Source organism: Aquarana catesbeiana, linkage group LG13 (assembly GCF_042186555.1).
Source record: "Aquarana catesbeiana isolate 2022-GZ linkage group LG13, ASM4218655v1, whole genome shotgun sequence".
Classification (NCBI taxonomy): domain Eukaryota; kingdom Metazoa; phylum Chordata; class Amphibia; order Anura; family Ranidae; genus Aquarana; species Aquarana catesbeiana.
In genome coordinates this window covers 171,319,646-171,342,666 of record NC_133336.1, presented here as the reverse complement: position 1 = coordinate 171,342,666, position 23,021 = coordinate 171,319,646, and the positions used below count along the sequence as shown (strand labels likewise).

At 43.8% G+C, this 23,021-nt stretch overlaps 1 protein-coding gene across 2 annotated transcripts in view; it reads right to left on the bottom strand.

Annotated features, from left to right (window-relative positions):
• Positions 1-23,021, bottom strand: part of LOC141117367 (receptor-interacting serine/threonine-protein kinase 3-like) — an 84,679-nt gene that overhangs the window by 21,035 nt on the left and 40,623 nt on the right. The window contains exons 4-7 of one of the 2 annotated variants that reach the window (XM_073610200.1): positions 17,996-18,126; positions 12,573-12,622; positions 7,749-7,907; positions 6,082-6,182 (exon numbers count right to left, since the gene is read on the bottom strand). In XM_073610200.1, coding sequence (XP_073466301.1) covers positions 6,082-6,182; positions 7,749-7,907; positions 12,573-12,622; positions 17,996-18,126 — 441 coding nt within the window. The remainder of the gene's footprint in view (positions 1-6,081; positions 6,183-7,748; positions 7,908-12,572; positions 12,623-17,995; positions 18,127-23,021) is intronic. The other variant, XM_073610202.1, reaches the window with a different exon arrangement.

Genomic DNA, 23,021 nt, shown 5'->3' with positions numbered 1-23,021 from the left:
CCAACGAACTGCATGGAAGGTCAACATATGTCTGGTCAAGCATGTGGCGTCCAAGCAGGAGATGTTTTGGCCATGCGAGATACGCTTGAGACATATGTTGCAAATAGCAGTGGTGCGATCTGATGCACTCGTCTCAAAAAAGGCCCACACCAAAGAACATTTGGAATAACGCGCAGAGACAGCAGCGCCCTGCACATGTGGAGCTTTGGGGTGTGATGCAGTCAGTGTGCTGCCCTTAGGCTGGCCCCTGGAGGGCATCCTGCCTCGTTGGTGATGTGCCTCCTCCTCCTCCTCTCTCCTATCAGGCACCCACCTTGAGTCAGTGACCTCATCATCCCCTCCCTCCTCATCACTGGAGCAAACCTGGCAGTATGCTGCAGCAAGGGAAGCATGACTGCCAGATTGCTGTCCTTCTTGGGCACCCCCTCTGTCTGTGCTCACGTTACTGCCTTCATCTAGCTCAGTATCATCATCAGAGCCTTCTAAACGCTGGGCATCCTCCTGGAGCATGTACCCAACACTGTGGTCAAACAGTTCGAGGGACTCCTCAGGAGGACATGGTGGGGCTAGGGAAGGAGTCACTGATGCCATTGAGCCGAGGGAAGAGGCCGCGTTGGCAGCTGCTTTGCCAGACAAAGTACCCTGAGCATGGGTGAGAGAGGATGAGGAGGATGAGGATGGCTTGGTCATCCACTCGACCAAGTCTTCCACATGTTGCGGCTCAACACGGCCAGCTGCCAAAAAAAAGGCCAAGCGTGTCCCATGGCCACGTGCTGATGAGGATGCACCGTCTTCACGACCAGCACTGTTGCCTCTAGACGCAGAGCCTGCTTGCCCTTTTTTATTGGCTTGTGACTGTCTGCCTCTCCTTGTTGGCCTTCCAGACAAACTAATGGCCTGTAGCTGCACTAAGCTGGGATATATATATATATATATATATATATATATATATATATATACTGATACTGCAGCTAGCAAAATCAACTGCCTGCCTGTAGAACAGCACCAACCTTCTACAGGTAGCTTTAGGTGAACACTGTGCAGAGCTCGCAAAAAAATACCTTGTAGCTTATTTAGCTGCCTGCGGTAGTGATAGGATCAGGAAAACACCACCAACCTTCTACTGGTAGCTTTAGCTGAACACTGTACAGAGCTCGCACTACACTAACTTGTAGTTTTAGCTGAACACTGTGCAGAGCTTGCAAAAAACTAACTTGTAGCTTATTTAGCTGCCTGCGGTAGTGATAGGATCAGGAAAACACCACCAACCTTCTACAGGTAGCTTTAGGTGAACACTGTGCAGAGCTCGCAAAAAACTAACTTGTAGCTTATTTAGCTGTCTGCGGTAGTGATAGGATTAGGAAAACACCACCAACCTTCTACAGGTAGCTTTAGCTGAACACTGTGCAGAGCTTGCACTACACTAACTTGTAGTTTTAGCTGAACACTGTGCAGAGCTCGCAAAAAAATAACTTGTAGCTTATTTAGCTGCCTGCGGTAGTGATAGGATCAGGAAAACACCACCAACCTTCTACAGGTAGCTTTAGGTGAATACTGTGCAGAGCTTGCAAAGAACTAACTTGTAGCTTATTTAGCTGCCTGCGGTAGTGATAGGATCAGGAAAACACCACCAACCTTCTACAGGTAGCTTTAGGTGAATACTGTGCAGAGCTTGCAAAGAACTAACTTGTAGCTTATTTAGCTGCCTGCGGTAGTGATAGGATCAGGAAAACACCACCAACCTTCTACAGGTAGCTTTAGCTGAACACTGTGCAGAGCTCGCACTACACTAACTTGTAGCTTTAGCTGAACACTGTTCAAAGGACGCACTACACTAACTTGTAGCTTTAGCTGAACACTGTTCAAAGGACGCACTACACTAACTTGTAGCTTTAGCTGAACACTGTGCAGAGGTCGCACTAAACTAACTTGTAGTTTTAGCTGAACACTGTGAGGAGGACGCACTACACTAACTTGTAGCTTTAGCTGAACACTGTGCAGAGGTCGCACTACACTAACTTGTAGATTTAGCTGAACACTGTTCAGAGGACGCACTACACTAAGTTGTAGCTTTAGCTGAACACTGTGCAGAGGTCGCACTACACTAACTTGTAGCTTTAGCTGAACACTGTGCAGAGGTCGTACTACACTAACTTGTAGTTTTAGCTGAACACTGTGAGGAGGACGCACTACACTAACTTGTAGCTTTAGCTGAACACTGTGAGGAGGACGCACTACCGTAACTTGTAGCTTTAGCTGAACACTGTGCACTACACTAACTTGTAGCTTTAGCTGAACACTGTGAGGAGGACGCACTACACTAACTTGTAGCTTATTTAGCTGCCTGCGGTAGTGATAGGATCAGGAAAACACCACCAACCTTCTACAGGTAGCTTTAGGTCAACACTGTGCAGAGCTTGCAAAAAACTAACTTGTAGCTTATTTAGCTGCCTGCGGTAGTGATAGGATCAGGAAAACACCACCAACCGTCTACAGGTAGCTTTAGCTGAACACTGTTCAGAGGATGCACTACACTAACTTGTAGCTTTAGCTGAACACTGTGCAGAGGTCGCACTACACTAACTTGTAGTTTTAGCTGAGCACTGTGAGGAGGACGCACTACACTAACTTGTAGCTTTAACTGAACACTGTGAGGAGGATGCACTACCCTAACTTGTAGTTTTAGCTGAACACTGTGCAGAGGTCACACTAAACTAACTTGTAGCTTTAGCTGAACACTGTGCGGAGGACGCACTACACTAACTTGTAGTTTTAGCTGAACACTGTGAGGAGGACGCACTAAACTAACTTGTAGCTTTAACTGAACACTGTGAGGAGGATGCACTACACTAACTGTAAATAGTTTAGCTGCCTGACTGTGGCATCAAAAGAACACCAGCAATTATCTTCAGGTAGCTGTATATACTGTAACAAGACAAGCCTGCCTGTCAGTAAGAAGATAAGAAGATAACAGGAACAGATCTAGCTAAACTGAATACAGTGTGTGTATATATATATATATATATATATATATATATATATATATATATATATATATATATATGTAACTTAAATCAAATGACACTGTCTCTCTGTCTATCTCTTTCAACGCCGGAACACACACTACACAGGGCCGCCGTGCAGGTGGCCTTATATAGTGTGGGGTGTGTACTAAATCCCCTGAGCCATAATTGACCAAAGCCTCCTTGGCTTTGGCCAATTACGGCTCTCTGTTCAGACGGCGCTGTGATTGGCCAAGAATGCGGGTCATAGTGCATGCTTGGCCAATCATCAGCCAGCAATGCACTGCGATGCAGTGAATTATGGGCCGTGATGCGCCACACGAATTTGGCGCGAACAGCCCATATCGTTCGCAATTCGGCGAACAGACGATGTTCGAGTCGAACATGGGTTTGACTCGAACACGAAGCTCATCCCTAGTCACCGGTAGTTTTACTGGTATCGCTGGCCATAGTATGAGATTTCATAAAGAAAACTGAGTTATAAATATTTATATTTCCTTCAGCCAACCAAGTAGGAGGTTTTAGGCCACTGGTGCATCCTGGGAAGGAAATAAATATTTGGGACAGATCATATGCTCGCTCTTTTTTTCTGGGCTGAAGCCTGGCAGGGTGCTGCTGGATGGAGCTCTGCTGTTAGGTCCTATAACCTGTTTGGGGCCTAACATGAGCGGAAGTGGTCCTGAAGCTGTTCCAAGGAGAAGATCCAGGGGAGGCCCCTTGCTGGAGAAAGCCAGGAGGAAGGTTGGTCTCAGAAGGGCCTGGTGACTCACTCGGAGGACATAATGAAATTTGGGAATGTGCTTACACTGTTGCCAACTTGGATCATAGAGATGGGCTCAGGCATTTTCGGATCGTACTTGCCAAAAAGCCGTCACTGCACACCGCCAATCATAGGCAGTGAGGCATTTTCCAGTCTGCAGCTGCACATACACATGCCTATGATTGGCGATGTGCAGTGATGGCCTCCTGACAGATATGATCTGAACACGCCTGAACCCATCATTATTGGCTTAAAGGTTCTGACACTGTGAAGCTGGACTTTGATCTGGAGAGTCTGTAAGTGATACACATGGTATCTGAGACCCCTAACCCTCATCTCCTCTGACTGTTCTACTATAAAACTTTAAAAAGACAAAGTGACTGGTACCCAATGTTCTGTCTCAGTCCCCCATTTTAGCCATGGACTTAGCCCTTGGGTGAAATGCTAGCCATCCCTTGCCTCTGGAGTTGCCATCCTGCCTTTGGGATGTTGGGGGGTGCTACACTCACATAGTGAGCCAAGGTAAAATATTACAGTGAAGTTTGATAGTGAATGGCCTGCAGGTGAATAAATTATAGTAATATGGCCCTCTAAAAATAGCAAGCTTGATAAAACACAGCTACAAATCGTTACAGTAAGTGGCAAACATGGCAACATGCAGACAATTAATAGATAATGGTAACCAAATGCAGACAAGAAATGGACAATCCATATCTTTTGCTAGAGACAAATAGGCAGTGATGACAATATGCAGGCACCAAATGGAGAATGGTAACAATAATGGCTAATTGTGAGGATACTAGGCAACAACTGGGACTCTGGGTAAAAGCTGGAGAGATCCAATCTTTGTTGATATCTAGTGGCCATAGCTATTTGCTCTAAAGTATATGACACAAACTATATTATGCCCCAGACTATATGGTGTCAATGTCCACCCCCCCTCCTTTAGCTCTGGTGGGGCATTTGTCCTCCATGAACCAGAATCACCCCATCCTCTTCGGAGCAGGGGCGGATCCAGGGGGGGGCAACGGGGCAATTGCCACCCCCGAGAAATTTGTTGGGGGCCTGGCAGATGAGAGAGTGGGTGGCTCCGCGAGCCGCTACGCAGGTCTACGCAGGTCTACGCAGGTCTCTCCGCGGGCGAACCGGGCGGGGTGGTTTGCGAGTAGTCAGCGTGAGTTGTGGGCGGGTGGGCCGGGCTGCCGTATCAGTGTGTGGGCAGCTCGGCGTGAGCGCACAGCTGGCTAATCAGCTAACCGAAGGACGGGGAGCAGAGAGATAAGATCACCTCTCACCGCCCTGCATCCCTGCAGTAACCAAGTTCCGCCCTCACTGTGCAGGCAGCGTGAGCAGCAGAGAGATTGCATTATCTCTCTGCTGCCTGAGTCCATGACACAACAAGAAACAGACAAAACACCACCTTAGCAGGCAGGTGACTATCCGCAAATTGTGGCAGGTGATGTGGCAAGTGACGTGGCAAGTGGACAATCCGCAAGGTGTGGCAGGTGACGTGGACAATCCGCAATGTGTGGCAAGTGACGTAGCAAGTGACAATCCACAAGGTGTGGCAGGTGACGTGGCAAGTGACAGGTGACGTGGCAAGTGGAGAATCCGCAAGGTGTGGCAAGTGGAGAATCCGCAAGGTGTGGCAAGTGGAGAATCCGCAATGTGTGGCAAGTGACGTGGCAAGTGACAATCTGCAAGGTGTGGCAGGTGACGTGGCAAGTGACAATTTGCAATGTGTGGCAAGTGACGTGGCAAGTGACAATCCACAAGGTGTGGCAGATGACGTGGCAAGTGACGATTCGCAATGTGTGGCAAGTGACGTGGCAAGTGACAATCCGCAAGGTGTGGCAGGTGACGTGGCAAGTCACAATCCACAAGGTGTGGCAAGTGACAATCCGCAAGGTGTGGCAAGTGACGTGGCAAGTGACAATCCACAAGGTGTGGCAAGTGACAATTCGCAACGTGTGGCAGGTGACGGTGGAAAGTGACACACTCTGGGCTCCCACTGATTCTGCATTATGGTGAGTTGAACCATTTAATTTTATATTACAATGTAATAATAGAAATAATGCGCTTCAATCATCCTGACACCATAACAAGCATGGTGCAGTGATGGATGAAGCGCCAACATCAGCCATTTCCCAGATAAATTGCCCACAAAAAAACGTATTTCTGACAGTGCGCCTCCCGAGACAAGACTCTGGATCCGCCCCTGCTTCAGAGTTTATCAAAGTTGCCATATTAGCTGTAACAGTTGTAAATTCTTTTGTACCCCCCCATAACAGATTGTACCTTAGAAAAATAGTCTTTGAGTTTTTTCAAAACATCAAAAACAACATCCAAAATGTCCTCGGCATATTGTTTATTCATCTTCTCTAGCCAGTTCGCACATTCTGCAAGATAATCATGAAGACAATCAGAAATATGTACTCTTAAATCAGTGCTCTAACATCATACATAGTAGAAAAATGCACTGAATAGTAAAAATGTAGAAAGAAAAAATAGTATGTAAAATTTAAAGAAAATGGGTGCTAAAATGAAATGTTCATACAGTTAGTTGGTGCACTGAATACATCTATGAAAAATAGAAAAACGGCATAAATGCATGCATTGTATATAAGATAAGCTATCTGCAGGTATGATATAATCTAATATAATATTGTATTTTAATTAGAAAGTGTTGTAGGGACTTAAAGGGTTAGTTCCTTTAGATAAAAACAAGGATAATATGAATGTACTAATGCGCAAACCAATTACTAACACTAGTGAGTAGCTGCCAACACAAAATATGTTCCCATACGGTGATAATTAGAAATATATGTGGTGATTTCTCAGTGACCAAAGTGCTAATGCTATATAAATCCTCAAAAGATAATGAAATCATAACCAAATATACACAAACAAATAAAACAATTCATCAATAGTCAGAATAATAAAGTGCTAAGTGCAAGAATCTTCAATGCAAAAATAATTCCATAAATAAATGTTGTCAATCACAGTGCGAAGTAATGATATATAATCAAAATATATTAGTGCAATAATATTCAATGAGTTCATAAATATATGTAAAGTGCAATAACACAGTGCAATAGTAACTTGTAATAACACAAAAGTCCATAAAGTGCTTGGTGCAGTAAATCTTCAGTGCACGGAGTAGTTCATAAACAGTGTCACCGATCACAGTGCAAGCCAATATATCCAATTCCTAAATAGTGCTTTCACCATTCGTGTGTAAAGTGTGCTCCAGCTTCTTACCTCAAAGGAAGACCCCTATGGGTCTAATCTCATTTGTGATGAATCTCTCATATGTATCCACAGCAGTAAGCTCTTTCCTTGTAATTGATTTGAACTGTTTCTTATCTAATTATTGATTTTATTTTAAGGGATGGTTCAAGATACCTATTTTATTTTAATTTTAATATTCAACCACTAGACACTGCTATTTGTCATTTATGATTGCTTACCTGTCATTGTTCATCTTCACCACTAGATGTTAGAGAGTGGTTTTAGTCTTGTCATTGACCATCTTTACCACTAGAGTTCCTTCGCTATTGAGATCCTGAATTTTTAGATGTGAGGAAGTTACCACCAGATGTCACTATGGGATTGCGATATTCAGAATATATGCATTTTATTTGATTTTATTAAATATCTGTTTTATTAACTTGTATCTATTGCTAGATAATATACTGTGTTATACATTATACCTGTGTTTAATTTGAGATGTTCCGAATAACCGCGATTGTTGTTATGGCAACAAAGGACTGTATTTAGGCCGGCCTGTATCTGAGAACACCGCTGGGCTGATCTAGCAGAGAATTACAAGGAAAGAGCTTACTGCTGTGGATACATATGAACACTGCCCCTTTTATTATTAACTCCTTTTTTTTCTTGGTTGGACTAAGTAATAAAGGAAGGTAAAATAAGTCATGCATGAATGCATATTATGAAGTCCTTACCAACAAAGCTTGGTCGTTTATTGGACTCATGATGCCAACATTTCTTCATCATCTCTATGGCATCTATCCCAGCGATCTCAGTTTTGCACTGATCCAGATATTTCATTGGGGGTCGGTTTTTATTGAGTACACAATTCTTAATTATAATTTCATTCTTAACTAAACACATAAAGACATTGAATAAAATAAAATATTAAAAAAGAAAGATTTAAAAATTTTGTAAAATGAATATAGACATGTGCAGAATGGAAAAAGGTGTTTCGTTTCGGATAGATTCGTTATGTTACTACGGTAATTTAGTTTCGTTATGGAATTTGCTAAGTTTGGTTTCGGAATTTGTTTAACCACTTGGCATCTGTGCTATGGCCGAATGATGGCCACAGCGCGGACCTGAATTCCCGGGAGGCCGTCATGTGACGGCCTCCCCTGTGCACGCGCCCTGCTGGCGCGTGCCGAGCACGCTGTGATCATCGAGTCACTGAGACTCGGGTGATCACCGATCCAAGTAAGGGGCCGGTCCCGGCCCCTTACCATGTGATCAGCTGTCAGCCAATGACAGCTGATCACATGATGTAAACAAAAGTTCGGTAATCGTTTTTTTTGATCACCGGCTCAGATGTGAGGGACATCGGTCCCGAAGTGGAAGAGGCACATCTGCCTCATCAGTGCCACCTAATAGTGCCACCTAACAGTGCCCACAGTGCCCCCTAACAGTGCCCACAAGTGCCACCTATCAATGCCTACAAGTGCGACCTATCAATGCCCACAAGTGCCACCTATCAATGCCCACAAGTGCCAGCTATCAATGCCCACCAGTAGTGCCAATCAGTGCCACCTAGCAGTGCTGCCTATCAGTGTAACTGATCAGTGCCCATCACTGTCACCCATCAGTGCCCATCACTGCCGCCTCATCAGCATACATCAATGAAGGAGAAAAATGACCTGTTTTAAATTTTTTATAACAAAATATAAAAAAATATATATATATATTTTTTTAATGTGGTTTTTTACATTTTTTTTAACAAAAAGTGAAAACTGCAGAGGTGATCAAATACCACCAAAAGAAAGCTCTATTTGTGGTGAAAAAATGATAAAAACTTCATATGGGTACAGTGTTGTATGACCGCGCAATTGTCATTCAAAGTGCGTCAGCGCTGAAAGCTGAAAATTGGTTTGGATAGGAGGGGGGTTTAAGTGCCCAGTAAGCAAGTGGTTAAGTTTAGTTTTCGTTAAATTTTATTTAGTTTTTGTTAGAAAATTAATAAATGAAATTAATTTTAACGAATTTCAACTTTTCAGAACGATTAGAATTTGGATTGGTCGAAAAACAACCGATTCGTATTCTGTGTGAAGAAATAGCTGGTTGTTAAGCAGCGGGCCAGGAAGCTGCCCACCCGGGTCCTCAACAATCATGAGTCATCATCTGTCAGTGGGCTTCCCCACTGACAGATGAATGTAAAGAAAAGGATGCCGTCAAATCCCCGGCAATAGAAAAATGTTAAAAATGTTTTTTTTCAAAACTGGCGTAGGGTCCACCCTAAAATCCATACCAGACCCTTATCCGAGCATGCAGCCCGGCAGGTCAGGAAAGGGGGAGGGATGAGCGAGCACCCCCCTCCTGAACCATACCAGGCCACATACCCTCAACATGGAGGGGTGGGTGCTTTGGGGCAGGGGGCTCTGGCCACCCTAACGCACCTTGTCCCCATGTTGACGGGGACAAGGGCCTCTTCCCGACAACCCTGGGCTGTGGTTGTTGGGGTCTGTAGGTGGGGGGCTTATCAGAATCTGGAAGTCCCCTTTAACAAGGGGGCCCCCAGATTCCGCCCCCCTATGTGAATGGGTATCGGGTACATAGTAGTACAGACAGTTTTACTAAAGGATTTTTGACAAATCCTTTAGTAAAAAATAAAGAACATTTCCCCCGATGTACATCTGTCGTCAATCACGCCGCCCATTGACCAGAAAAAAAAATTGGTCTCCTCCTGCAGTCTCCTCCGTTTGACATTTCTTTTATAGGGTAGGGCGGGGCCACCTGTCATACGTCACCTGGTGGCACCGCCCCTTCTGATGTCACGGACCCAGCAAGCACCAGCCGTTTTTTCTATTGCCGGCAATTTAAATGTCACTTCATGCATTTCTTTTTCTTTAGAAATGTCATTATTGCTGCAGCATATTCTATACATGCTACAGAAGCGCCACTTTACAGGCAGACTAAGGGAACCCCCCAGGCACTATATTTACCCACTTACCTGTACGTCGGTCCGTTCATGTGGTATTGCGGGCACGGGAGCACTCCCGCGGGTCTGGCGGACTCGATGTCTGCCAGCCACTCGCGATTGCGGTAAAGAGAGGCGGAACGGGGATCTGTTTATGTAAACCAGGCGGATCCCCGTTCTGACAGGGGACAACTCAGAGATCTGCTGTTCCTAGTGATCAGGAACAGAGATCTCTGTGTTGTCCCAGTAAGCCCATCCCCCACACAGTTAGAACACACCCAGGGAACACAGTTAACCCCTTCCCTGCCAGTGTGTGTATATACATTGATCATTTTTTTAGCACTGATCACCGTAATAACGTCACTGGTCCCCAAAAAGTGTCACTTGGGGTCAGATTTGTCTGCCTCAATGTCGCAGTCCCACTAAAAATTGCAGATCGCCGCTATTACTAGCAAAAACAATAAAATAAATTAAAAGTCCCTAAATCTATCCCCTATTTTGTAGACGCTATAACATTTGCGCAAACGAATCAATATACGCTTATTGTGATTTTCTTTACTAAAAATATGTAGCAGAATACATATTGGCCTAAACTGATGAATATTTTTGTTATTTTTTTTGTATATGTATTATAGCAGAAAGTAAAAAATATTGTTTTTTCAAAATTGTCAGTCTTTTTTTGTTTATAGTGCAAAAAATAAAAACCACAGAGGTGATCAAATACCACCAAAAGAAAGCTCTATTTGTGGGAAAAAAGTTTGGGTACAGCGTCGCACAACCGCCCAATTGTCACTTAAAGTGGCGCAGTACCATATTGCAAAAAATGGCCTGGTCATAAAGGGGGTAAATCCTTCCGGGGCTGAAGTGGTTCAATTATTTTTTCATTTTTATTGTTTCATTTAACCCACTTTAAATGAAACAATAGAAATGAAAAATTCCTTTAAATATAGCCTGAGGCCCCTCTTAGTCTGTCTGCAAAGTGGTGCATCTGTAACATGTATAGCACATGCTGCAGAAAAAATTGCATTTCTAAAGAAAAAGTAAATTCATATTTAAATTGGCTAACGATTACAATTGCTGGCACCCGGCTATTTAAATAAAAAAAAAAAAAAAAAAAAGGAAGAAAAAAAAAAAAACAGCGTGCTGCCCCCCCAAGTCAATACCAGGCTCTTCAGGATTTTAGAGGAACCCCACGCCAATCTTTTTTTAAAAAAAGGCGTGCGGTCCCCTCCAAAATCAATAAGCCCCCAGATCCTGACCCATTCACCAAGAAAGTGTCAAAAAATAATAAAAACACAGAGACAGTTTTTGACAAATCCTTTATTAAAAAAAAAAAAAAGTGTCCTCCAATGTAGATCCGTTGTCAATAACGCTGTCCGCCGACCCGAAAAAAACCCAAAAAAATGCTCTTGCCGACTCGGATGCACTATGCCTATTGCAGGCTCCTCCATTTGACAGTTCTTTTATAGGGAATGCTGGTGCATGCTGGGTCTGTGACATCAGAAGGGGCGGTGCCACTAGGTGACAGACAGGTGCCCCTCCTTACCCTATAAAAGAAATGTCAAAAGGAGGAGACTGCAGTAGGCATAACATCTCTGTATCAAGAGCACGTCACCTGGTGGCACCGCCCCTTTTGACGTCACGGACCCAGCATGCACCAGTCCGTGATGTCAGAAGGGGGGCGGTGCCAGCAGGTGACGTAGACAGGTGGCCCCGCCCCTTCCCTATAAAAGAACTGTCAAACTGAGAAGCCTGCAGTAGGGATAGCGCCTCTGTGTCGGCGAGAGACATTTTTTTTTCGGGTCAGCAGGCGGTGTGATTGACAACGATCTACATCGGGGGACACTTTTTTATTTTTTAATAAAGGATTTGTGAAAAACTGTTTGTGTTTTTATTATTTTTTGACACTTTTTTGGTGAATGGGCATGGGTATCAGCATGAGGACAAGGTGTTTTGGGGCGGGGGGCAGAGCCCCCCCTGCCCCAAAACATTTACCCCCCCATGTTGAGGGTATGTGGCCTGGTATGATTCAGGAGGGGGGCGCTTGATTGTCCCCTACCCTTTCCTGACCTGCCGGGTTGTGTGCTCAGATAAGAGTCTGGTATGGATTTTGGAGGGGGCCCACGCCATTTTTTTAAAAATTTTGCCGTGGGGTTCCCCTAAAATCCATACCAGACCTGAAGGGCCTGGTATGGAGTGGGGGGGGGGGACCCTGCGCCGTTTTTGTAATAATTTTTTTATTGCCGGGCAATTGCCAGCATTCTTTTCTTTACATTCATCTGTCAGTGGGGAAGACCGCTGACAGATGATGAATTATGGTTGTTAAGGACGTGGGCAGCTGGCTTCCCAGCCTGCTGCTTAACAACCAGCGATTATCTCCACACACAATTTGAATTGGTCGATTGTTTTTCGACCGATCTGAATTCTAATCTTTGAAATTTGAAAAGGTGAAATTCATTAGAAAAAATAAAAAATTAATTCATAACGGATTTCGACAAAATTTGTTACTATTTCATTCGGAACCAAACCAAAAATTTGTCCGAATTTGCATTCGGACCGAAATTAATTTCACATGTCTAAAAATGATGAAATGGCTGGGACATACCGGGATAAGGCTCGCGACCTGACAATACTGACCAGGTTAGGATGCCAAAGCTGAAACACAATGGGAAAGAGTCAATATAATAATCAGATGACCAGCATCATAGTTACCTGTCCTCTAGAATATTCTTTGCCGCCTCTGCAAAATCTATACAGATGTATACATCGCTACTGGACTTTTAGAGCATAGCCATTTAGAGCAGGTTGCTGCTCAAGGCTCCACCAGGTCCTCTTATTGTACTGTATGTAGCAACCGTTTACAGTGCAGACAAGGACAGAGCTCATCCCAGCTCTAGACATCTAAAGGAAAAGGTAAAAGTCCTGGAAGTCGCAAATCTCTGCAAAACCCCGTGAGAAGGTATATGAGAGCCTAAGCCTGGGGTCCAATCAGGCTACACCCCCCCAATGCGTTTCATTCCGCCCACAGAGCTTAGTCATATGACGGCTGTCATACACCTTCTTACATGGTTTTGCAGATATGTGCAATTTCCAGGACTTTTACCTTTTCTATTGTTAGTTTTTATTGTTGTTTGTGTCTCCTCTGGGTAGCTGGACCCTCTCTATATGTCCTGGGGAAAAATGTCACCAAGATAGGATACTGTATAATGGGCAATTCAAAATTATAGTTATTACCAGGAGGGGAGTAAAAATCTTTAATTGGGGAAATCTGTTTGAAAGACAACAATCCTGGCTGTGTCTCCAGGACAGGAAGTGAAGGAATATCTCTCCAACAGGATACAGTCAGTAAAAAATAAACCGACAGGGGTCTCAACCTATATTTACATGATTAGTCAGGTTGAAAAAAAAGGACACAAGTCCAACTACTTCAACTATGAGAAGAAAAAAATAGAAAACCACAACTAATTCAGAGAAGAGCAAAAAAAAAACCCCAATAAAGCATGATCCAATTTGCTCGAGCAGGGGGAAAAATCCTTCCTGATCCCCCAAGAGGCAATTGGATATTCCCTTGCAATTTACATCTAAATGTTATTATCCAGTTATATTTAATGCATTTAGTTATGCATCCATCTCTTTTTTTAAAACTACTGGGCTGGCCACATTTTCACAGCTCTTACTGTGAAGAAGCCTCTAATCTGTCCTCATAGCTGAGGTCCTCCATGCCTCTTATTAGTTTGGGTTCCCTTCTCTGCACCTTCTCCAGTTCCCCGATATCCGTTTTGTGAACTGGTGCCCAAAACTGAACTGCATATTCCAAATGAGGTCTTACTAATGAGTTGTACAGGGACAAAATGATATATCTCTCTCTGGAGTCCATACCTCTCTTATTACAAGAAAGGATTTTGTCCGCTTTGGAAACCGCAGCTTGGCGTTGCATGCTATATTTAAGCTTATGATCTACCAGAACAACCAGATCCTTCTCCATCATTGATTCCCCCAGTTGTACTCCTCCTAGTATGTATGATGCATGCATATTCTTGGCCCCAAAGTGCAAAATTTACATTTATCAACATTAATCCTCATTTTCCACTTAGTTGCCCAATTGCACAGTGCATCCTGTAAGGACGTTATTCTACTACACAGCTTGCTTTCATCTGCAACTCTGAAATTGTACTTTTGATCCTAGACACAATATCATTTATAAATAGGTTAAAAAGTAAGGTTACCAACATTGAACCTTGGGGTACATCACACCTTAGACCATTCAGAGTATGAATATCTAATAGCCACTACTATGACTATGGCCTTCATGACATTTTTCTCTCCATTTACAAACTGAATTTACTAAGCCCGTTGACCTTAATTTTCACATTAGCCATGTGTGGAGAACCGTCTCAAAAGCTTTTGTAAAATCCAAGTATACTACGTCCACAGCCACTCGTTTCTTTAAGTTTCTGCTTACTTTCTCATAACAATAAATCATATTTGTATGAGAACCTTAATCTTTTGTAAATCCATGCTTGCTACCGCTTAAAATATTGTTTTTTGGCGAACACTCCTCTATGTGATCTTTTATTAAAGTGGTTCTAAAGGCAGGTTTTTTACCTTAATTAATTTAAGGTAAAAATCCTTCTGGGTGTAGTTCCCCCCCAGCCCCCTTTATACTTACCTGAGCCCCATATCGAACCAAAGATGTGCATGAGAGCAGCGGCTCTCTCGGGCCTCTCTCTTCTCATTGGCTCACACAGCAGCGGGAGCCATTGGCTCCTGCTGCTGTCAATCACAGCCAGTGAGCCAATGAGGAAAGAGCGGGGGCAGGGCCGAGCCATGCTCTGTGTGTGAATTGACAATGTCGAGTCTTCTCAAGTGCCCCCATGGCAAGTGGCTTGGGGGAGGATTGGTAAGTAAGTATATTGGTAAGTATAACATGTTTTTTTTTGTTTGTTTGTTTTTTTATTACAACCTCTAAAAACACTTTAAACTCTCAAGTATATTCCCGACTATAGAAGTTAAACTAACTGGTCTGTAGTATTTTGATAAAGACTTTAACCGCTTTTTAAATATATGCACCACATCGGCCTTACGCCAATCCAGTGATGCTATACCAGTCATTAAAGAGTCTCTAAAAATGATAATAATGGCTTTGAAATAACAGAGCTCAACTCTTTGAGGACACGTGGCTGTAAGGCATCTGGTTCAGGTGCTTTATTCACATTTATTTAGTCTAAATGTCTCTGGACCGTGTCAGTTTTGAGCCATTGTGGATCTTATGGGGCTACTATATATCAATACAATCCCCATTAAGGACTTGAGCTCCCCTGTTATCCTTTATAAACACAGAGCTGAAGTTGTTATTTTAAAAAAATGCCTTCTCTACGTTCCCAGTCACCAAATTGAAGTTATCTTGAAAAGGCCTTCATGGTCAGACCAAATCTTTTTTACTGTTAATGTGTTTGGGGTTTGTCGTACACTTTTTTTGCAGACTGTCAATTGTTTTGAACTTTTGTGGCCTTGATTTCCTTTTTACATATTATGTTATATTCTTTGTAACTTTTAAATAATGATAGTTTTCCTTCATGTTTATATTTTTTCAAAAACGTTGCAAGTGAGCCGCATAGGTTTTATTATTAGCCTTTTACGTGTATTGCCCATTGCAATATACTGTATTTTGCAGTGTGTTTACCTACAGTCAATTTGAAGCATTCCCATTTCTGTTCTGGGTTCTTTAATGACAACATTACCTCCCAGTCAGTCTTAGTGAACAGTCCTCAGTCTATTTCGACCCTTACCCACTCTATCCAAAATGAGAAAAAAATGGCTATACATACACTTTAATACAATTGTATGTGTAGCACCCTCCTAGTATAGAGTAGGTTGCTAGGCAGATTTAGTAAGCTCCATTGTAATCAGAAAAGCAGAATTTGAATATTAAGAGCTGCTCAGTGTTTCACAGGCTACTGCTCTGTTACTTCCCCCTGTCTTCTGGAGGATTCTAAAAGTATAGTGGGACTCCAGCCAATCAAGCACAACCTAGCTGTCTTGGTCCATGTTGGAGCCAATGACAAAATACATGGAAGGTAGAACCTCCCTAACTGCTTCCCACAAGGCCACTGCATATAAACGGCCAGATGGGCGCTTCCTCTATCGGAGTGGACGTTCCTAAACGTCCTTCGGAAGGAGCGGGGTCGTGCAGCCGCACAATCCTGATGCGCTCATGTCCCCCGGACACGCCGCATCTCGGATCGGATTTTGTGGAGAAAAAACAAAAACTCTTCCATTTTCCAAACTATTGTGGGCAAAAAATGTTAACTTAAAAAAACTCACTATGCCTCTTACTAAATACCTTGGACTTGTCATCTTTACAAAAAGGGGTCATTTGAGGGGTATTTGTACTGTTCTGACATTTTAGGGCCTCAACAAATGAGATAGGCCATCAGTACATCAGGATTGATCAATTTTCAATGATACGTAGCATAGCTTGTAGACTCTACAACTACAAACCTATTATCGTACACTTATCGGGATTTTTTTTTACCAAAGACATGTTGCAGAATACATTCTGGCCTAAATTTATGACAAAATTAGTTGGATTTCTTTTAAAACAGAAAGTAGAAAATATTGTTTTTTTCAATTCACTTATATCACAAAAAATAAAAATGCCAGTGGTGAATAAATACCACCAAAAGAAAGCTCTATTTATGTGAAAAAAATCATAAAATTCACTGGCTACAGAGAAGCTACACTAAATTTACTTAGCATCCTAAACCTAACTAAGAGGGTGCGACAATTGATTTTAAGTGGTTGTAAACCCTCTCCTATACCCAGTGAAGTGAAGCAGAAGACACAGCACTTAGTTATTTGGAGAGAGATAAGTAACACTAGAGATATATGTGCTTAGGTCAAATTTCATGTATGGGATTTACAACCACCTTAAGCCTTGTACACACAGTGGTCGGAGCCACTGTACTAACAATCCGATATTAGTACAGTGATCTCCCCTGCTGTTATATTGTGTTCTGACAGGGGGACCGCCCCCCCCCCCCCCCCACCAGAACAATGTGGTCAGCGCTTTCAGCCTTTGGCTGAGAGAGCTGATTGGGAGCCGGTCCGTTGCTGGTTTTCCAGCATGCTCATCCGACAGTAGCCAGCTGCCATACACACGGGCCAAATGTTGTACTAGGCTTAAATAAAAGTCCTTTTTTGTATTAAGAGAGGTGTGGACTGCAGAGAGAGAGAGAGATCTTGTAACCCCTGTACAAATCATTAGTAAAACCTCATCTGAAATATGCAGTTCAATTTTGGGCACAAGTTCTCAAAAAGAATATTGGGGAACTGGAAAAAGTGTAGAGAAGGGCAACCTCGTGGAATAGACCTTGTCTGGCCAGTTTAGTAGATTGTTTTAAAAAAGAGCAAGATGCATTCCTAAATACACAAAATATAACGGGATATTAAGATGTATAAGTAATAACACCAGAGATTGCTGATCCAGGCAATAACTAATTGTGTCATGGGGGATCTCCCACTGGAGCAAATTGGGCCATGGTTTTTTGCCTTCCCCTGGCTCAACTGTGGGTATAGGATTGTGCATATTGGGGTTTTATATTTGTTTATTTATTTTTTTATCCGTTTAACTAAATGAATTTGTCTTTTTTTCAACCTGACTAACTATGTGAACATATGGTGCATCTGTGCAGCTGTTTTGTAGCCTTGCTATTCTATCCCACTTCAAACCTGCTCCAAACATTTTTGAGTCAGATAAGGAGACAAATAGGGCTGCATGGAGACAGATATATTCTCTACAAGCATTATTACAGGTTGAAAACACCTTTAGGACTTTAGCAGCCTCAAAAAATTTAACTAAATATTTATTTTATTTCTGTACTTTGTAATATTATATTTAGTTGGTCCTGCTTGCTTCAAAGGCCTCTCCTTTTCTCTTGTGTGTTTTTTTTTCCACTCTGTTTCTTGGATACCCATCAAAAACATTGCTCTGCATTGAAGGTTTACCAAACCCTCTATAAGACTCACCTGTAGACATCAAACTCTTTAGTGGGTTTATAATCACCAGGTTCTAAGGCCTCCGGAGGCATATAGGAAAGTGTACCAGCTTTACTGGATAAAACTGATGTTTCAAGTGTGGCAAGGCCAAAATCTGTCAACTAAAAGAGAGGTGAGTTCAGCTTTTAGAATATCTAAGCAGATAAAAGTCATGACTTTAGAGTACACAAGAAAACTTTTCATTCACATGTAGCGGTCATAATATATGTATAACTTAATGTTATGTTATATCTTATCATCTGGCGCCATCTAGCGGCCAAAATATAAAAGGACTGCATCTTTATTCTTTTATTATTCAGAAGTTGACATGGAAGTGTTTTGTTTGTCTACATTTGGACATTAACTTGACCTACCCACAATGCTCATTAACTCCCATGAACCTCAGGGAACAGAACTGCATTGTGGGAAGATGATAAAAGGGCTGGGAGCGGCCATCTTAGGGCTCTTGGACACGCATGGCCAGCCTGGGAGGATCTGTGTGAAGTCTCCAGCACAGCGCGGTCTACCTCCACAGGAGAGCGATCCGAGCAGCAGTGATGTGACACACCAGAGAGCTGGACTGACGGCGGGGCAAGACTGGGAAGGAGCCAGAGGAGCCTGTCGGAGTCATCTGGGAGTTCCAGAGCGTATCATTTTGTGGAGTGGAGACAGAACCCTGTACATAAGAACGGAGTCTTCTGACAACACTGTCCTGGTTGGGTGAGAGGGCTGTTGCCCAAATGTTTCTTGATGCACTTTTACACATCCGTCTACACAAGACAGAGTTGCTGGGACCCATAGTTCCACAAGCAAAGTCAAGAGGATTTAGTACTGAGTCACTGGCATCAAAGTTAGTTATAGTGCTGCTGCACCAGAACTTTGCTTCTACATTTCAGCCTACTTTGATCACGAGTCATTAACCCTTAGATTACAAATTAACTTTATTTTCGCTAGCAGAAGAAAGAAGAAAAGAAGGACTGTTTAGAAAAAAATTGAAGGCCTTGTGTTCCTTTACTATATTGGGGTAATGTGATACTAAATACGGGAGCTCTCTAATTGTTGTATTATACTTTATCAAGTTAATCTTTGATTAAGTATAGTTATAAAGCGTGCATAGAATAGGATAGTGATCATAGTGAGATTCATTCACTCTGACGGTTATCCTATTTACTTTATTACATTTCTTACAAATTATTTCAGACTCTTTATATCCTTATAATATCTTTGTGAGATAAAGTTCAGTTGACTGTCAGGTCACGTTGGTCTACAACCATTGTAGTACTCCACTTTAAAGCAATTACAGTAAACAAAGATTTACTTAAGTATAACTGTGTGAGTGTTATTTCTTTTGTATCATCAAGCAAGTGGAGATCAAGGTAAAGACAAACAGGTATACTATAATGTGCACTGTGAATTTGCCTTAAGGTTTTGTTTTGACCGCATACTATTACACATGATGGAACCTGAAGTGTCAGAGGTAAGGGTAGTTCCGAGGGTCTGGGAAGGCCAGTGGGAAAACAAACAAATTAGCAGCTCCTACAGGGGTAGTGCGCTTCATGGAGGTCCCACCGAGATTTCCCAACTAGAATGCCCGAATAGGCCAGGAGAGGAAGTCATGAGCTCAGCTGCAGCTACTCAGTGGAGTCAAGAATTTGGGAGTGTAGTCCAGAAGACCACTATACTGAGACTCCCAGGAGACCAATGGTTTGATGGAGAGGTGCGACTACTAATGCGGAAAGCAGTGCCCAGACAAGGTTGCTATTTGTTAGACTTAAAACAGAATGTACAGGAAAACTTTACTTACGCCCTCTTAGAATGGAAAGAAGCCACCCCGACAGAGTTCCAGGGAGGGATGGTGAGCCTAACTGAGGGCCTGGATGGAATGGTAATCCCAATCCAAGAATCAGAAGAACAGCCACCAGCAACACCGCCAGGGAGCCCATTGGCAAGGAGTTCAGAGAGAGGCAGCCCAAATTCTGAGTGCCCGGGGTTAGAAAAGAACCTAGAGCCCAAGATGCCGCCAGCGTCTTTTTACCTAGACATGAGTCGTCTGGTGGACAGCTTGATACAAAGTCACCAGACGTCCACGAATGAGAAGTACCGGAAGCTACCCATATTCTACCGAGGCCAGAGGGAGAGGAAGATTTTGAGAGTTGGATGGATCAGGCCACTCAGGCTTTGGAGGATTGGAATGTCCCGGGACATTTAGCGAGCAGGGGGATAAGTGAAAGTTTGCTAAGTCCAGCAAATATCAGCTGATGTTATTAGGAGTCTCCGTAGAGGGAAGCCAGACTGTGGTGCTAAAGATTACATTACAGCCCTCTATGCTGTGTATGGGAAGATCGAAAATTTACCTGATCTGATGCATCGGTTTGAGCACACTCATCAGAAGATGGGAGAGAAGTTGTCCGCATACATTGTCCGTATAGACCAGATTTTACATCAGATCATTCTGAAGAAGAGTGTTGACCCTCGGGAGGCAGATAAAGTCAGATTAGACCGGACTTTAAAAGGGGCCAGACCAAACCACCCCATTGCCCTTCGGTTGCTCTTAAAAGGCGCTGGTGAGATTCCTTCTTATCCTGAATTGATGGGGTTAGTGAGAGAGGAAGAAGCTGTCTTGGAAGAAAAGGACAGGGAGACCCGGATGGCCAGAGATCCCTTGCAGAGAAGTGGAAGGGCCGCCGCACAGTCATTATCCGTGTAAGGTATGGAAGATGTGGATGCAGAAGAATGCTGGTGGGAAGAACCCCATTTGCCTTTGAAAGGGGAGTGCTTGTCAGCACCAACTCGACCAAAGTCGACTGAGGAACAACTCCCGGCTAAATCTCTGCTGCAGCAAGCATTGCTCCGAGTGATGGGGGCACAAGCCAAGAGCTCAAGTGAACGAGTGGATAGCCGGAGATGCTATCAGTGTGGAGATTCTGGGCATCTTCAGGCCCGTTGCCCACGGAAAGAATCAGATGCTGCATTACTGAGGGAGCTGATCAGGATGTTGAAGATGCTATTGAAGGAGCAGCCAGCGGGAAACTTCAGAGGGTCTCAGTGAAGGAGTCAGCTGAGAACCCTGTAAAAGAACAAAGCTCCAAAGGAAAAGAAAGGAAAGAGAGGAAGTCCCAGAGTCTACGGAAAATGGGTGAATGGACAAGTAACCCGACACCGGGGTCAGGGGACCGGGAGCAGAAAGTCAATGCCTCACCAGTTACTAAAACTCCAGTTGGGCCTTGTCAAGATGCAAGCAGGGGGACCCGCTCCGAGAACACAGCTAAAAGAAACTCTAACACTGCGCCTAGGATTGGCGACCAAAACTCTCAACCTAAAAATAAGAGACTAAAGAAGAAGAACCACCTTGTCAACAAGAGGGGGCAGTCCGAGAGTTTTCCCGAAAGGCTAGTAGGACCATCCCCCATTGTGTCTGTACAGATATAAGGAGTTTATACACAGGCTCTACTAGATACAGGAGCACAAGTTACTCTGTTGTATCGAGATTTTTATGATAGACACTTAAGTCATATTCCCATCCAAAAGTTGGAGGAGCTCGACATCTGGGGGATCAGAATCACCCGATGCCCTTATGATGCGTATATCCCCATACAAATATCTTTTGGGCTGGCGGCTGTAGGAAAAGAGGAAACCTTTGACACGCTGGTGGTGGTGTGCCCCAGGCCCCCTGGAGCCAGGCGGTATTCCATACTGGTGGGGACGAATACGGATCTCGTGCGGAGGCTGCTGTTTGCTGTCCTAGACACTGAAGGGGGTGACACCCGCTAGATCCACCCACAGTTACTACAAGCTTAACGTCGAGTGGTCAGAGAGAAGGAAGCCCCGAGAAAAGAAGTGGGGCCGTTGTGGAGCTTTGAGGGTAAAGCAAGGACACTAGGCCGGGAGAGGTTGCTCAAATGAAGGCTACCGTAAAACTAAAGTGGGATCAGCCGGGACCATTTGTAGTTTTGGAAATGGAAGAGAAAGCCCGAGCAAGAGGCCTGGAGATGGTTCCTGAATTGGTTCCCACCTGGAATTTGTACCGAATAAGGAAAAGAATGCCCATCCGACTGAAGAACGTGACGGACCAGCCCATCATGCTGAGGCCTTGGATGCTAGTGGGACAAGTTAGTGCGGCCAATCCTTTGCTCCCAGAAGAGGTGAAGGGCGAGAAAGATGGTCAAGGTCTGGAAAAGGAGTTACAGCACTGTGCAGAGAACTTGCCTTCTCAGTGGCAGGAAAGGGCGAAATCCCAGTTGAAGAGGTGGGAGAAGTTGTTCGCTCAAAATGATTTCGATGTGGGGTGTGCCAAAAGTGCTAAGCACACGATTCGCCTCCAGAAAGACAAGCCATTCTGTGAGAGAGCCCGGCGAGTACCGCTTAGCGACCTGGAAGACCTATGAGAACGACTGGCTGAATTAAAAAGGTCGGGGGTAATCCAAGAATCCAGAAGCCCATACGTTTTCCCCATCGTAGTGGTGAGAAAGAAAAATGGGTCCCTTCGTATGTGCATTGATTACCGCACTCTGAATCGGTGTACGATACCTGACCAATATACTACCTCTCGTATTGAAGATGCGCTGCAGTGTCATACAGGGGCCAAGTGGTTAAGCGTGTTGGACCTAAAGAGTGGGTATTACCAAATTCCCATGCATCCGGCGGATCAAGAAAAGTATAGCATTCATATGCCCATTGGGGTTCTACGAGTTCAGCCAAATACCTCAGGGTCTGTCGGGGGCCCCCGCCACTTTCCAACGCCTTATGGAGAGGACAATCGGAGACATGAACCTAGTGGAAGTTTTGGTGTATCTGGATGACATTATCGTGTTTGGGAAGACCCTCAAAGAACATGAGACCCGCCTGGAGAAGGTGTTCTCCCGGCTATGTGAGGAGGGGTTGAAGCTGTCGTTAGAAAAATGTCAGTTCTACCGGACCTCGGTTACATATTTGGGACATGTAGTCTCAGCAGGAGGAGTTGCTACTGACCCGAAAAAGTTGGAAGCTGTTACCAGCTGGCTCCGGCCAAGAACAGTCA